The following is a 15,483-nucleotide window of genomic DNA, read 5'->3' on the forward strand; positions in this document are numbered from 1 at the left end:
AAGGGTTAACAATTAAGGACCATTTCCTTGGTGGTGGGGGTTCTTGCGGAGGATTTGAGTGTAGTACTAGTAGTATACATATACCATGTAAGGATTGGCCAGCAAGTGGCACCTGACTGCGGAAGGTAAGGCGTCCGGCATCACCTGTCGTTATGAAGCGTGATTTGCACCTCCGCGTCCCGGAAGCAACGTAGGCGGCTACCAGGCTGACGGCGGATGTTGACAAAGGCGGATTAACGAGTTTTCGGGGCGGCGGAGCCACGACAATTGTGACAGAGCCGGTTTGGAGGTTTTTCTGGTTCCGACACGGGGCTAACGCTAGCTTAGCCTAGAACGACACCGAATCTTCCATGAGACTTTTGGGCCCGTAGAAGGACTTGAAGATCAAGCGCACGATCGCTTTTCTAATGCTCAACGCGCCTGGCAGGTGCTCGGGAAGCTTGTAAAGCCAAGATCGGTCCAGAGGGGACGTTTCTGCGGGATATGGGGACTCAGGGAACCGGCAGAAAAAGGCTGCCGAACCCGGACAAGCTGACTGCAGAGGACGATGCTCTTCAAAAGATTGCCCGCGAGGTGAGTCCCGTCAAGGCCGGCGAATTAATTATATCTTATTGCACTGTCATGATGAAAAAAATTAACAACTACAATTTTGGTTTTAATATTACTCTTATTATTCTTTGAAATATTGTTATCCTACAGTGTGTAATTATGCTTGATAGGAAATATATGCAATAAAATGACTACATTATTATTCCTAATATGATGAGAAATGTAGATCCTTGTATACTTTTGATTATTGTGACCTAAGAGTTTGTAAGGGTGATTGGAATTTTTAAAAAAAACTGTTTTGATGAATATGTGAAAGAATTTATCACGGTCGGTGTAGACAGAACCTGTGTGGCAGACTAGTCACGTGACTGCCGGGTTGCAGATTAATGTTCAGAGGCTTAAAGAATGAGGGTCACACATACACGCACACACCCACATATGCACATACTAGGTCAGTTTAGCAGAGGGGGTAAACAGACTGGAGCTTTGGGGCTCATTTCTCAATCAGTCTCTATTTAGGGTGGGAATACAGACTGCAGGTTCTCCCAAATTTCCTATTCTCCACCCCAAGAAAACTCATTTCTTATACTATTAGACTTGGCCTGATCTGGAATAGAAAACTTTAAAAATATAGTCTGGGATCTTCAAGAAAATGTGATATTATACGTTATGTTTCTATTTTAAAGCACAACTAAATTACATGACTTTTTGCATGCTTGTTCAGTCTTAGAAGTTGAATAAATGATCAAAAGCAGCCTGCCAGTTTTTTTTTTTATATGCTTGAGAGAACAATTCTTTTCATATTCATGCTTGCTCATGACTTCAGTCAATGTTTTGGACATGTGGGAATCAATTCTGCATTATGATTGGATCAAAGTGTATTTGCTTATGGCCAGAAACATTTTGCTGTTTGACTACGGGAATGCAATTAAACTGCATTCTTTCTACATTCCATAACTTAAATCTAAACGGCACTGCAATCAATTACAAATGAAATGACATCCTTTATTTTAAACTGTAGACTGTGAGTTTCATTTTTTTCACCAAAACTTTTGCATTGGGGAACAATGACCACACATCCACACGTCCAATTGGACAAACAAACACAATCATGAATGGTCATTTTTCATTTCTTTGTTGCAAACCCTTTTCAGTCACGAACAGGATATTGCTCGAAACATTCAAGTGTTTATTTTATCAGCAGCAGTCACATTATCACGACAATCGAAGAATCTAGTTTCATTGCTGAGCAACCCTGCAAGCAAAACAAGTTGAAGAACAACTGATGTGGTTGTTGATATGGTGAATCTATGTGACAGGCGGAGGGACGATTGGCAGCCAGACGAGTGGCAAGGGCGGAGGCCAGAGAAATTCGGATGAAGGAGCTGGAGAGGCAACAAAAAGAGGTGAGGCGTCTCTCTGCTTTCATTTCCTGCTTCCTAACTCGAGAACATTTTTGCAGTCATTTACCACCCAATCTGATTGAGCGATGACATCTCAGACGCTTGTTTTAGCACACAAAATAAACTCTTCACTCATTCGCCTTCTTTGACAACAACACAATGAGGGAGTACCTTAAATCAAGGTACCGTGAACAATGTGCCTGCGCAATTGCGTACTATTCTCGTCTTCTCTGCGCAGCAGCAATCATATGGCGCGCAGTAAATAAAATCCAACCTTTTTTTTTTTACCCTTTTCCCCATGATGGCGCCATTTGCGTGGCAGTAGCTCTGTCCACTCTTATGTTTTCTGTGTTTTACAGCATGTTTTACATGAAAATTTAGTGGGAACATTGACATGCACCTGCTTATGGCAGGTGTGATACTGGTGTGCCCATAGCAAGCAATGATAATGTCACTCACACTGGTACTCTGTGCGCTCAGGGAGGTTGTCTTCCTGCCCAGACCAATGGAAAATTAGAGGGAACATTGACCGTGACACTGCTCTTTTTCTTCTTAGAAGTTTAGATCAGGCAATACAGTTCAGTCAAGTTGGCACTACAATGTACTGTATATCTGTTTTGGCAGCAGTGGCTTGTGATTGAGATATGATTATTTATTTGTGGTTTAATGGCAAGAGCAAGAGTCAATAACCATTTACCCTCACACATACCTAGAGACAATTAGGAATGGAAAATCCAGTCTATCACATTTAATAAAGCAGCCCCTCGGATGACATTTACTTTAAATGATAATAACAATATCCAATTTCACAAGCTATTCAGTCATTTTTACTATGTGCAACATTAATTTTTTGAATATTTTGCCTGGATCCCTCAAATTGATCAAATTTAAGATGATTAAATAATTCAAAAAATCAAGTAAGTGAGGTCATTATGATGGTATCATCACAAATGTTTTCACCCTAAACATTATAAGAAATCCAACTTTTCCACTCATCAACACTAATCAACTAATTCCCATTGAGTGACACTAAGCAAACATGTGACACCCTCTCAGAGGGTCATAGGTCAGAAAATAGAAGAGGTAACAATGAGACTGTTCTTCAATCATCAGTCATTACAACCATTCTGCGGTGAGTCACTTGTCTGTCATTCTCTAACCATTTACTCTTTGTCTGCGTGTTCTTTATTTGAATCATTTTCATAAGCGCTTCTAATTACAATTGCACTTGAACATACTTGAAGTAGGAAGACATCAAACTGGCAGTTAGACTTTAAAAAGTAGGAACCCCGAAGCGTGCAAGCACCAACCTGTATTCTTATGAACAATTTACTAACAACGTGCATAGGGTTTTTAAACAGGTCGTCATGATTGTATGTGGAATTCAGGTATGAATAATGGCATTATTTTTGCGATCATTGCAACTTATATCCGTTTGATAAAATATTGTAGTCAATTTCTGCTAATGGTAAACCAGATTATGCCAACATGTTGGAAGTTGAACTAGTTTAGGCTACTTACCGTTAAAAAGTATACAGTGTTCCCTCACTACTTTGCAGTTCAGCCACCGCGCATTCAGAGCTTCACGTTTTTTTTTTTTTGGGGGGGATAAAAATTTTAATTTTTTAATTTTTAAAATATTACATTGAGACAACATTTTTTACAGTTTTTTTTTGTTATAACATGAATTTCACTCTCTATACCTGTATTCTATATGGTGTACTGTATACAGGGGGCGTAAAAAAATATTATTATTATTATTATTTTAATTAAATTCAAATTAAGCATTTTTGAAGGGGCATCCCTACTTCGCGGAAATTCACTTATCGCGGGTGGTCCCGGTCCCCATTAACCGCGATAACCGAGGGAACACTATACTATGTCTAGTATATACATGCATAGTATTGTTTACTAAAGAACTGCAAAGGCCTCAAACAACCTTTTTGTTTCAAGAAAATGTCCAGTTTTTTTTTGGTAACCTCAGTATTGAAACATTTTCAGAACGCAGTATTTTGTGGGTCTAAAAGGAGCAGTTACAATGAACTAATACTGTGGAGGAAAGTTCTTTTGAAAAATACCTACTAATATCTGCTCCTTTCCTCTACAGAAGTATTATGGTGTGGATTATAAATGGGGTCATATTGAACAGTGGATGGTACGACCACAGCATGAAAACCTCCTACTACCTATTTTTTCCCCTAAAACAACCACCCAGTATAAAAGAGTTGTTTTCGGGTTGACTGTATCATTGTGCTTTTTAAATAAAGTGCTGTCCAGTGGTTTGATATTGTGCAAATGTTCCCATTTATGATGGCTGTCACTAGTCTAAATGCACCTGTATGGAGATGGAAAGGTTTTAAGAAGTCATCTCCACTGCATGTCAGCTTTTTATTATCATTGCCGTGTTTGTGTCCATTTAGGTCTGCCACATTCTATTTTTCTTTCAAGCTTTGCTATGTAGTCATCGTACATTATTTTTAATTCGTCTTATTTGGAATGTTTGTGTTTTTCAATGCATGACAGGCATCGTATTAAGCATTTTACGTCCTGTAATCGTCCTTCTTTGTGACTCCTGACTGCATGGTAACATCTTCTTCTCTTTCTTTTCTTCTTCTTCTTCTTCGCGGCCTTTCAGGAGGAAGGCGAGCGCTATTCCCGCCACTCACGGAGAATTGCTTCGGTCTGTACCTTCTCTGCTGTCATACTCTTTCTTTGGTGATTTTACTTATGGAAAAAAGCTGAGAAATCCTCAGGCAATGTGTCAGCACATCCGCAATGCTTTTTTTTTTTAATGCAGTCTGTTTTTGTCTGTGTTTTCAGCTGTCTGATGATGAAGAGCGGATGTCCGTGGGTAGTCGTGGCAGTCTGAAGGTGACTTTAATTCATTAAGCCCACTTTGAATTTAATAGGCCTTCTCTTTCTTTTTTCTGCCTCTACTATGTCTTTTTTACTAAGTATTCCTTATATTTTCACCCTCTATGTTTTGCTTGGTTCAATCTACATATCTCTACTCCTTGTCCTCTACTTTTTGCACCCAAGCCTTCAGACTACAGCTCTTTTCTTGGTTCATGCTCCCGGGCATCCTCTCGAGCTAGTTCAGCTCGTGCAAGCCCTGTGGTAAGCTTTGTTTTGTCTCGTAAATTTGGATGTTTTTACATCTGACTGGGAGTAAGTGTGTTGGTTTAAAGTCTTGTCTTTTCTCATGCTCTTGGTTTATTAATTGTGGCAGTAAATCAGCAACTTTGACTTGGAAATTTCATTTCCATGGTCTGTCTTTGTGTGTTTAGGTGGAAGAGAGACTGGATAGAGATTTTCTGGAAAAAGTAAGTCAACCTGAGAACAGTACCAGAAATCAAGCACGATCACATAATTTTTGCGTTTTTTTTTGCGGTACACCGAGAAAAAAGGGACAATATTGTGGAAATAGTTTTTGCAGTATTTCCCAGTTTTTTGCGTTTTGCGTTTTTTGCGGCACTGCGAAAAACGAAGGACTATTGCGGAAATATTTTTCACAGTATATTCCCGTTTTTCGCGTTTCGCAGTTTTTGCGGCACAGCGAAAAATGATTTATTTTTCTGTGTTCCTTCATTTTTTGCAACTTTTCACGTTTCGCAGTTTTTGCATTTTCGCAGTTTTTGGGTACATCACGAAAATTGGGGACTACTGCAGATTTTTTTTTTCATAAAAGATATCTCTGCAGTAGCCCTTTTTTGCTGGGAACAATTTATTGGCTATATCCCTTAACAGAGTGTGTTTTATTTCAACATTGAATTGCATTGACCCTTTTCTACCATTGTCAGGGCCCTAGGACAGTACTGAACCTTTCTTCAGCCAATCTATCTTCACCCGCGGGGGGCTCTTCTCGTAGGGGAAGCTGTGACACCTCGGTCTCCATCGAGATGGAGGCGTCAATGAGGGAGATGAAGGTATCAACATTTCAACAGTTCCTCATTGTTGATCAAGAAATTTGATTTGACATTGCTGTGTAATATCAGTCAAATCCTCTTTTTATTTGCAGTGAAACTGTATAGTAATAGTTGTTATAGCTGTAATAGTTGTTTTTTGCAGCAGATAAAGACTATAGTACCTGCAAGTATTCTTATATTTCCTGAATGTGGAAACATTTCTGTTGTTTGTGGCGATTTCATATACCGTATACTAGATATTCCAATTCTTAGCTCTTTTCAGAGTTATGTTTACTTTGAAAGTAACGTGAAAGTGGACAAAAAATGAAAAATATGTTTTGCTCGCTTTGAAGCCAGCTGTGTGTCCTTTCGGTACTCATATATTTTAAATGTTTGACATTGTTTCATCGCAGGGTTCTGTGGCGGAGGCAGAGGAAAAGTATCGCAGAGCCATGGTTTCAAACGCTCAGCTACACAACGATAAGTCAACTTTAATGTATCAGGTGGAAACACTTCGGGAAGAACTGAGCGACATGGAGGAGATGCTCTGGGAGGCTCGACGGCACTCTGACGAGTGCACCAAGGTCATTAGGTCGATGGGATGTCAGATTGTTGAATGGTTTTAATGTTTCTAACATTGACAAAGAAGTACTTTCTCAAAGAATGAGTGTGTACTCTTGATCTAGCTATGTCCTTTTCTTTTTTTCGAATGGAATCTCACTTCAGTGTATTCCGGCTACGTTTGCAGGCATACCAGCGTGAACGAGACTGTCACTTAGTCCTTCAGTTCCAGTTTAAAAAGATGGAAGACACTATTAAACGTAGTGAAGAACTACTGCTGGTTAGTTCAACACTAAACACACACACACACACACAAAATGTGCTTCTCACGTTCTGCTTCTTTGTAGCCTTGGCAAGAAGGGCATCTTTTTGGGGGAAAACTGACCACTTTTTAATGATTTTTTAACAACAAAGACATTGCTTTTCTCTTTTCTTCTTTCTCTATTCCTTCCTTGCACACCCAGGAGGTGTCACAGTTACGAGCACAAACACAAACTTACTCTCAGGAGGTGTCTGACTTGCAGGAAGCTCTGCAGTGGAAGGAAAAGAAGATTGCGGTATGACGTAATCAAGTGGCAAAACATTGCGAAAAACATTCGACAAAAGTAAATCGAGATAACGACAACAACAACAACAAAAATGCAGATTTGGATTCTACTAAATGTCACACTAATATTGCTGCTAATCCATTAACCTTTCTCTACCTGCTTTTTCTTCTTGCTCCTTCCTGCTATGCCACTTTGTTCCCTACTGGTCATCCTTCCTTGGTCCCTGTCAGGCATTAGAGCGTCAGAAGGAAATCTCTGACATCATTCAGAGCGAGCGCGACCAACTCAGTGTTGAGGTGTTCAGACTCCGGGATGTTCTCAAGGTACTAATTAAGTAGTTACGTGGTGGATTCGCCCAATCGCGTGACATGGCGTCTCATAAGAAGTTTTTGTTGCGTTTGGTTGTTGTTGTTATTGTTTTTGTTGTTATTATTGTGGTTGCTGTTTTTTATATTTTTTTAAATTTTTATTATTTTTTTCTTTAATTATGTCGCCCAATTCGGTGAATGCTGGTCGGTGAGTCATCACTTATTATGATTTTTTTAATTTTTATATCTCTAAATCAGAAATACGGAGAGGTCGTTACTCCTGAAGTCGCAACCAATGGGAGCTTGAGTTTGGAAGAGACTCCGGATGAATTGGACAACAGCTTTGCTTCCCGGTTGTCAACGGAAGCTCCAGGAAGCAGAGAAAGCATGCTGGGTAAGGTTCCTGCCAGAAAAAAATGTATTATCATCACCTGTCTTTGATTCAGTCCAAATAGTCAAACAGGGATGGCCAAACAAAAATACAAGTGTGGTCGTGAAATTCCACACTCATTGTGTGACGTTTGCATGGTTTCCTTGGGCCTGCGTGGGTTTTCTCCGGGTACTCCGATTTCCCGCGACATTCCAGAACATACAGAGTAGGCTGGTTGAAGACTCTAAATTGGCACTAGGTATGACTGTGTGTCTGGATGGTTGTTTGTCTACAATTGCCATGCGATGAATTCCACACTTTCCATGGTGGAATAATTGTCTGTGCGTTTTGTTCCACTGTGTCCTTGGTGTCCTTATGACACCCTGCCTTTGTCAAAAAAGTTCTCCAACTTCCAAAACGTACATAGTTCAATCACAAGTCAACAGGCCCGCGTGCCCTTGAAATGTCCAGTCACGAAACAGGCCTTGAAACTGAATTCTGGACATGAAATTGACTTTTAAAACTAAAGTCAAAGCATCTGTAGACTCACAAAGAAAAGCCCCATTGTCCAAATATCAGCACGAAAGCTGTTCCCATCTCGCATGTTTCTGAGAAATGTGAAATAACTCCTAAAGAAGCAGATCATCCCAAGATGACTGTCTTAACTTCAGTGGAGTCTGTTTTTTCAGATAACACACCATCTCTTGAAGACTTACTCACAAATAATCCATCATCATCTGCAACGCCCGCTACTGTCAATCCAAATTATACATTCAGAAGGTTTTTTGAGGAAATCAAAGCCATGGTAGCTCCTGAATGGATGTTGCTGAAACTCCCTGAAGGAAAGCCATTTGAGGAGCAACCAAATACAAGGGCAATCCAGGAGCCTTTATTGGTAGACATGGACAGTTGTGAGGAAGCCAATGAGCAGATAGAGATGTAATTATCTGCAAAACTGTAGGAATCAGACCTCAATCTAAACTTTGGGAAATATTGTGGAAAAATGCTCAAGCTTGCAAAATCCTAAATTATTTAGCTTATCACCTTTGGTGTCATTTTAGAGTCGCTGTTTAATTCCCTTATTTACCACTTATTGTTGTTTATCTTTTATTATAGAATTGTCTCGAAATTTCAAATTCAATTTACAAAGGCATGTTACTTTGAGTAATCTCCTTTTTGGCAGTATTCATGATTTTACTATCGTTCGTTTAGCTCTTTCATTATTATAAAGCTCCTTGTAACTTGTCTATGAAAGGGGCTAGATAAATAAAGTCCACTCACATACCTTATGGGAGGTAATCTGATTTTGTGAGTTTGTATCATGTTCATTCTTCCTTTTATGGGAAGAAATCACTTCTGTTAAGTTGTGCTGAAAATATGTTTCTGCCCCGATCACATCATGTTTGCTGCTTTGTAATATAGTTTCTCTACAGTGATGTCACAGTCTTTTGAATGGGTAAGAAATTGTCAAAAATGGCCTTACCGTGTCTACTAATACAGAATTATCTAACAATTTGCATATTCTAAATCAAACCCTCAATAATTTTTTTGCAAAAAATGATCAATGTATTGCAATTTTTAGAATTAGTTTTGATTGGTATGGCTTGCGATGCAATCTGCATGATCATGTTTTATTTCAAATGACAGTAATAGATGTTCAATCCGTTAGAACTGGTAGCGAATGGTCTGTTTTTGACTCTGTTTTCACTTCTCATCTTCCAGAGCAGCGGCTAAAGAAGCTAATTGAAGAAAGAGAGCATTTCCAGGACCAGGTGAGAGTCCACCTACATATAAAATCAACAATCATGCAAGCACTTTAAAAAAAAAAAAGTGCATTTGAACAGTTTCCACATGAAGGCGATGAATAAGCAACCTGCCCAAATGTTCATTTTTTAATTTTTTAAATTGTTTTAAATGTGTTGCGGCTTTAGGTCAGAATGCTCAAGAAGCAACTACTTGTGGGGCAAAGAAGTAGACCTGATGGGAGTCAGAATCCTGATGAAGATCATCTAGAAAATGGCATGGATTCTTATGCATTGGACATCCAGAGTGAGCCCTTTTCTTTTTCTCCCTCTTCCGGTCTTCTTCTTATTCTTGATCGATTATGCCATTGTACTTTTTTTTTGTTCTTAGGAGACGCAAACAGACAAATGAGCGATCTGAAGTTCAAGCTGGTGAAATCGGAACAAGAAGTTACTACTTTAGAACAGAGCGTATGTTGTTTGCCTTTTTTTTTTTTTGCTTTTTCACCAATTTAAATTAATTAACCATTTTATTTTGGTAATTCCATGTACTGTCATTTTTTCTCGGCACATCACCCTTTAAAAACAAAATTCTAGAATGTATTGTCCATTACTGTTTGGACTCTGAAGTCCATTTTAGTAAATGCTGGTCAATTTTGAGGGGCTTCAGCAACTTAATAATAATGTAGTATAATAAATGTTTTCGTTTTATTGATGCTATAAAATTACGACTCAAAAGTATGGCAGGATTACATTAAGATGACTGTAGCATTATACCTTTCCTTACCATTGTGTCTTGCATCGTCCAGGTCATCCGATTGGAAGGTCAGGTGACTCGATACAGGACAGCGTCGGAGACGGCGGAGCTGGTCGAGGACGAGCTGAAGGTTGAGAAGAGAAAACTACAGAGACAAGTACTTTCCTTTAATCATTGTAAAATCATAAGTTTTGTCTTGAGCAAATATAAATATTCCTCTTGTATGTTAAAGTAGAATTGTTTTTTTTTTTAATCTCATTGCAAATATTAAGCCTTCGTCAAACTGATCCACTATACCTCAAGTATGTTGTACTATCTCTATAACATTGTGTTCTTTTTTGTGTGCGCAGTTACGCACTGCCCTGGACCGGATTCAGGAACTCGAGGACACCAACGGTCTCCTTGCCAAACGGCTGGAGAAGTTGAAGGCCGCCCGCAACATTCTGCAGAACCAGCAGTGACCCCTATTCACTTATAAGGAGCCCACCTGGCTCCAGGAAGGACTCTAATGTTTGTGGAATATAACTCCTGGACAGCTTTCTGGGTTTAAAACCTTGTTGAATCTTTTTCTGCTGCAACCTGACTCATAGTCACTTCTGGTGGGTAATGGACGCTTGATTTCATTCATTGTGCATCCAGGTGATATGGGAGTCTCTGGAATGTATCATGCTGTCATGGGACTCCGCCCACCTGCTCTGACAGGTGACGAAAAAGGAACATCTGCCTCATCAACTCCGACATTGGTTTGTGTAGATTTTTTTGAGCATTTACTCTATCATTTTAAAGTACTACATGAAAAAAGCGCTTTATTTTTACGGGTACACGGGACAATTTAGCACACTAGTAAAATGACTATCTTACTGATAACGATATCAGAGAATGAAAGGACCTAGATGAGAGTGATTGGTTGTCTTTGCCTCATTATGCCCTTGCAACCAATTCAGGGTGTAGTCTCCTTACTACCTGTTGTCTGCTGGGATAGGCTCCAGCACCCCTGTGACATAAACGGTATAGAAAACGAATGCATGAATGTATTTTATCGATATACTTACCCCTGAGCTTTTCCTTATTTAAGTTTAGTGTTAAAACTGGAAAGTGCAATAGAATGTAGGCTAAGTTTTAGCTTCTTGTTTTGGCCATATTCAATATTTTTTTCATAATTTGCTGTAAGCCAATAAAAATTGGACAGCAGGCCCATGGGCCGTATTTTGGACACCGCTAGTCTTAGGACAGTTTACCATTCTAATTGAACCAATGACATTTTTCACTTTTGCCTTACTGTATGAAACTAACAATCATGACACGGGTTGGTTGGATGACTGTCTTACTTTTTTTTTTTTTAAACAATTGCATGCCATTCCTGCAAACTGGCAGAACAACTACATCTGACGCATATAGAACCTGCTTAACTAATGACTCCTATTATCATTCAGATGTTAACAAAGAATGAGTATGCAATTAGATGTATTTGTGCACCCTAATCATCTCATTAGTGCACAGAAATCTATATACTGGTGGAAAAACATTCCTACTAAGATGCACTCATTCTACAATCTTGCTAAATTGTCTCTCTAGCAAGGAAAGCACATTGTAGATGAACGCTGAGTCGGATGTTAAGTAAATACTAGACACTCCTATTTGGAAACGCTCCATGATATCTTGAGTTTCTGCTATGTGTGTAAATAAAAGGGACTTGCATCAACGATATTTAAATAGTTGTCACCGTCTCGATAAATGTGAAGCAGAAGTGTTCAAAACAGGTCTTGTATGCGCTTCATTTTCTTGCAAATATCATTTGGTAAGGCCCATAATGTTATTTCAATGAAAGGGTATGGTAGGGAGTATAAAAATGGGGGTCTTGATTAAGTGGGGTGACTTTTATATGTAACTCTAAAGGATTAAACATGAAAACGACCTTTAATTCACTTTCAACAACCAAATCAGGTAAAATGTACATGTAAATAATATTTGTTGAGACCAATATTTTCCATCAAATGGCGGTATACTAATTCCTTACCAACATTCATGTCGGAATGGTGGCAAGGAATTAGTGTACCATATATTCACGACTATAAGGCGCACCGCATTATAAGGCGCACCCTCAATGAACGTCATTTTTTCCATATATAAGGCGCACTGTCTATTTTGGAGTAAATGTAAGACTTTCAAGTGCGCCTTATAGTCGTTGATGTTTTGGATTTTTAGAAATAAAATCTTGCAGTGGGGGAGGAGCTATAAGATGGAAGATTTTGTAAACTAAGATGGCATCTGCATATTTCACAGTATTGTTTCAGTTCAGGCGTTTGTGTTTTTTTAATATCCGACAGTGGTGGTTTTTCGTTTTTGGTTTTCAGTTTTTCCCATATATAAGGCGCACTGGATTATAAGGCGCACTGTCTATTTTGGAGAAAATTTAAGACTTTGAAGTGCGCCTTATAGTCGTGAAAATACGGTACTTGATGGAAAATATCCATGTTGGAAAGGTGGCATTTCTTAAATGCTCCTGTCAATCTTAAACCCGGCGAAACCTCACAAAGAGATCTCAGGAAGCGAAATCGCAGGTGGTTCCGTTTTATCTGAGAGAGTGGCACTAGGATCCTCCCTGTCAACGGATTTGACCACCGCTTGACCGGCGTTGTCGGAAGCATTGGGACCACTACCCGTGGCCAGACGGTTAAGATGGACCATGGTGGTTTTGGACGCTGCAAACTGTACGTTCTCTGTCAGCTGGTGCCGGCAGTGGAAGAGGATCAGGAAGCAGCGGTGGAACTGACAGGATGATGAAACGCTGTATGATTAAAGTAGTGTGGATTTCACCAGAGGTGCCTCACCTGCTTGTTCATCAGGATGTAGATGACCGGGTTGACCACGGTGCTGCTCTTAGCCAGGATGGACGGCACCACGCTCGCCACAGGGTTGATGAGGCCCGGCTGACCAAATGTAGCCATCATGGCCACGACGCCGTACGGCATCCAGCAGATTAGGAAACAAACCACCGTGATGACGACCATGAACAGGATGTGGAACTCGCGCTGCCTTGTCCTTCGAATTCGACCCACCTAACCACAGAAGCCATGTTACTTCCGTAAGACTTACCATATTTTCTCGCATATAAGCCGTATTCGTAACTAAAACAAATGACTGAATCAAGGATACACCTTATATGCAAACAAGACTTGCTATACTCTTTTTCATTGGTAGATGTTGGAAAAGTAACAATTACTATTTGTTGGTTATTTTCTGTTTTGCAGTAAGAAAACTTTACATTATGGAATGAATTGGTCCTTTATGATATTGACCCTAACAGAGTTCTTTTGATTTATACAGTATCTCAGAAATACCACATGTGATGATTTTCTTAAGATTTTCCCTTCACAGTAACACATTTGTACTCCCTATTAAAACCATGAATACGGAGGTTAAAATTGGGTGGCTTACACGTGAGAAATTATAAAATCCCAAAAATTTAAAGGGGTGGCTTATATGCGAGTAAATAGGGTATTACTGCGACTCAGCAGTCACTGATCTCCTACTCAACTCTGGCAACCCACTTGTTTAACTGCATGAAGGAGACGACCGTAGCAGTACGCCATGAGAACGACGGGGAGACCCAGGCAGAAGACGAACAAACAAACGATGTACGAGTGTGAGCGAGACGTTGGCTCGGTCCACGTCACGGAGCAGCTGGTTCCCGCCCCCTCCAGCCCATAGCTACTCCATCCCAGCAAGGGGGGCAAAGTCCATGCCAGCGAGTAGAGCCAAGCTCCGCACACTGCTAGCAGAGGCTTCCTGTAGTCCAAGGCCCGCTTGTTGTACACTAGGAGGGTGCTGTATCGCTCGTAGGATAGCAGGGCCAGAGACACCAGAGACACAATTCCTGAGGAAGAGTTGCCGTAACATAAAAATGATTATAAAACTCAAAGGCAGTTTGATGCTATGACAAAACAATGTTACTGGTCTGATTTAATGTGGAATTAGTTCACATTATATAACACGTAGTGTATTGATATCCAGTTGTGCTTGAAGAAATAAATATAAAAATACAGTTTTTATGTCTCAATTCATCATGATACTAACATGTTATCATGCAAAAACATGATAGCTATAAAGTAAAACCAACATAAATATCACCTACAAACTTAATCATTGTAATAATTGATCATTATTATGTCCAACTGTTATCAATTTTGTTGAATTGCTCTACAGAGATTTTTTTAAAAAGAGCAACAGAAGTGAGACATTCATTTTTTAAAAGCACTAGCTGCTAAAACAGTAAGATGTCCTTTAGACTATTAATATTTTTGAAACATATTGAAATGTACTTTATGTTAGAAAACAGCCACTTGGTGAGTTTGGTATGGGCACGCATGGGATTGATTCCGCCTCGGTGGAGTGTGATTGTGAGTGCGGATGGCTGTCTGTCTCTATGTTAGCCCTAGTGCCTTTTTCTCTATCGACAGCTGGGATAGGCTCCAGCACCCCCCGTGACTCTTGCGAGGATAGGCGGTATAGAAATGAAATGTTCGGAAATCTTCGTGAACTATAGCATGAGCATTGTTTCATCTCATCTCATTTTCTGAAACACTTTATCCTCATTAGGGTCGTGTGGGGTGCTGTAGCCTATCTCAGCTGACTCCTAGCCAGAGACACCCTGAATCGGTGGCCAGCCGATCGCAGGGCACAATGAGACGGACCATGCACACCCAGACCCATACCAAGAGGCAATTTAGAGTGTCCAATCAACCTACCATGTATGTTTTTGGAATGTGGCAGGAAACCGAAGTGCCCGGAGGAAACACACGCAGACCCAGAGGGAACATGCAAACTCCACACAGGTGTAAGTGACCTGGATTTGAACCCAGGATCCCAGCGCTATAGGGCGAGACGCTGACCACTCATCCCACTGGTATTTTTTTTTAATCAGGCAATCTAGGCAACTGTTTTGGGATGGCACTGGGGTCCAATTAAAATACAAATAATACTTAATTTACTGTATAATATGGTGTGTTATATTCTTTTTTAATAGCAGATATAACTACGCCCTGACATTGGAAGATCCAAAAACTGATCACTGTAAGAAATGCTGAAAAAATCCAGGACCTGTGATAGTAAGTGCCAAATTTTCATGAGAAACCGAATGTTCTGCACTTTCCCTAACAAGTATAGAGATTCGAAGTAGTATTCCCGAAGTGCTACTCACCGAAGCAGGAGTTGACGAAGCCGTACCACAAGCAGCCGACCCGCCCGAAGAGCCAGCGGTAGTGCAGACTGGACGCGAAACTCAGCGTGGTCCCGCACGCGCAAACCAGCATGTCGCTGACGCTGATGTTGAGAAGCAAC

General features: G+C 40.1%; 2 protein-coding genes across 11 annotated transcripts in view; one reads left to right on the plus strand and one right to left on the minus strand.

Moving 5' to 3' along the window:
• The first annotated feature begins 78 nt into the window (after positions 1–78).
• On the plus strand, positions 79–11,482 carry lrrfip1b (leucine rich repeat (in FLII) interacting protein 1b). Of its 10 annotated transcripts, none has more exons than XM_077718878.1 (18): positions 80–573; positions 1,869–1,955; positions 4,060–4,107; positions 4,588–4,632; positions 4,773–4,823; positions 4,992–5,069; positions 5,240–5,275; positions 5,753–5,878; positions 6,271–6,462; positions 6,603–6,698; positions 6,883–6,975; positions 7,197–7,289; positions 7,533–7,668; positions 9,367–9,416; positions 9,576–9,693; positions 9,778–9,857; positions 10,196–10,300; positions 10,494–11,482. In XM_077718878.1, exons 1-18 carry the CDS (start codon positions 484–486, stop codon positions 10,602–10,604), a joined length of 1,635 nt encoding a protein of 544 aa, XP_077575004.1. In that variant the 5' UTR covers positions 80–483; the 3' UTR covers positions 10,605–11,482. The 10 variants fall into 10 exon arrangements, with proteins under 10 accessions (XP_077575048.1, XP_077575004.1, XP_077575030.1 ...); XM_077718885.1 differs by having other exon boundaries at positions 81–573; positions 6,271–6,441; positions 6,606–6,698; XM_077718922.1 differs by lacking the exon at positions 7,197–7,289 and having other exon boundaries at positions 79–573.
• Positions 11,483–11,627: 145 nt separating this feature from the next.
• The window catches only part of LOC144198111 (pinopsin-like), a 4,189-nt gene continuing 333 nt past the window's right edge, over positions 11,628–15,483 (minus strand). Inside the window, exons 1-4 of the mRNA XM_077718969.1 lie at positions 15,344–15,483; positions 13,695–14,020; positions 12,975–13,202; positions 11,628–12,912 (exon numbers count right to left, since the gene is read on the minus strand). The exon at positions 15,344–15,483 is cut by the window's right edge and continues 333 nt beyond it. Coding sequence (XP_077575095.1) covers positions 12,673–12,912; positions 12,975–13,202; positions 13,695–14,020; positions 15,344–15,483 — 934 coding nt within the window. The 3' untranslated portion in view covers positions 11,628–12,672. The remainder of the gene's footprint in view (positions 12,913–12,974; positions 13,203–13,694; positions 14,021–15,343) is intronic.

The sequence above is a fragment of the Stigmatopora nigra genome, chromosome 1, assembly GCF_051989575.1.
Source record: "Stigmatopora nigra isolate UIUO_SnigA chromosome 1, RoL_Snig_1.1, whole genome shotgun sequence".
NCBI lineage: Eukaryota > Metazoa > Chordata > Actinopteri > Syngnathiformes > Syngnathidae > Stigmatopora > Stigmatopora nigra.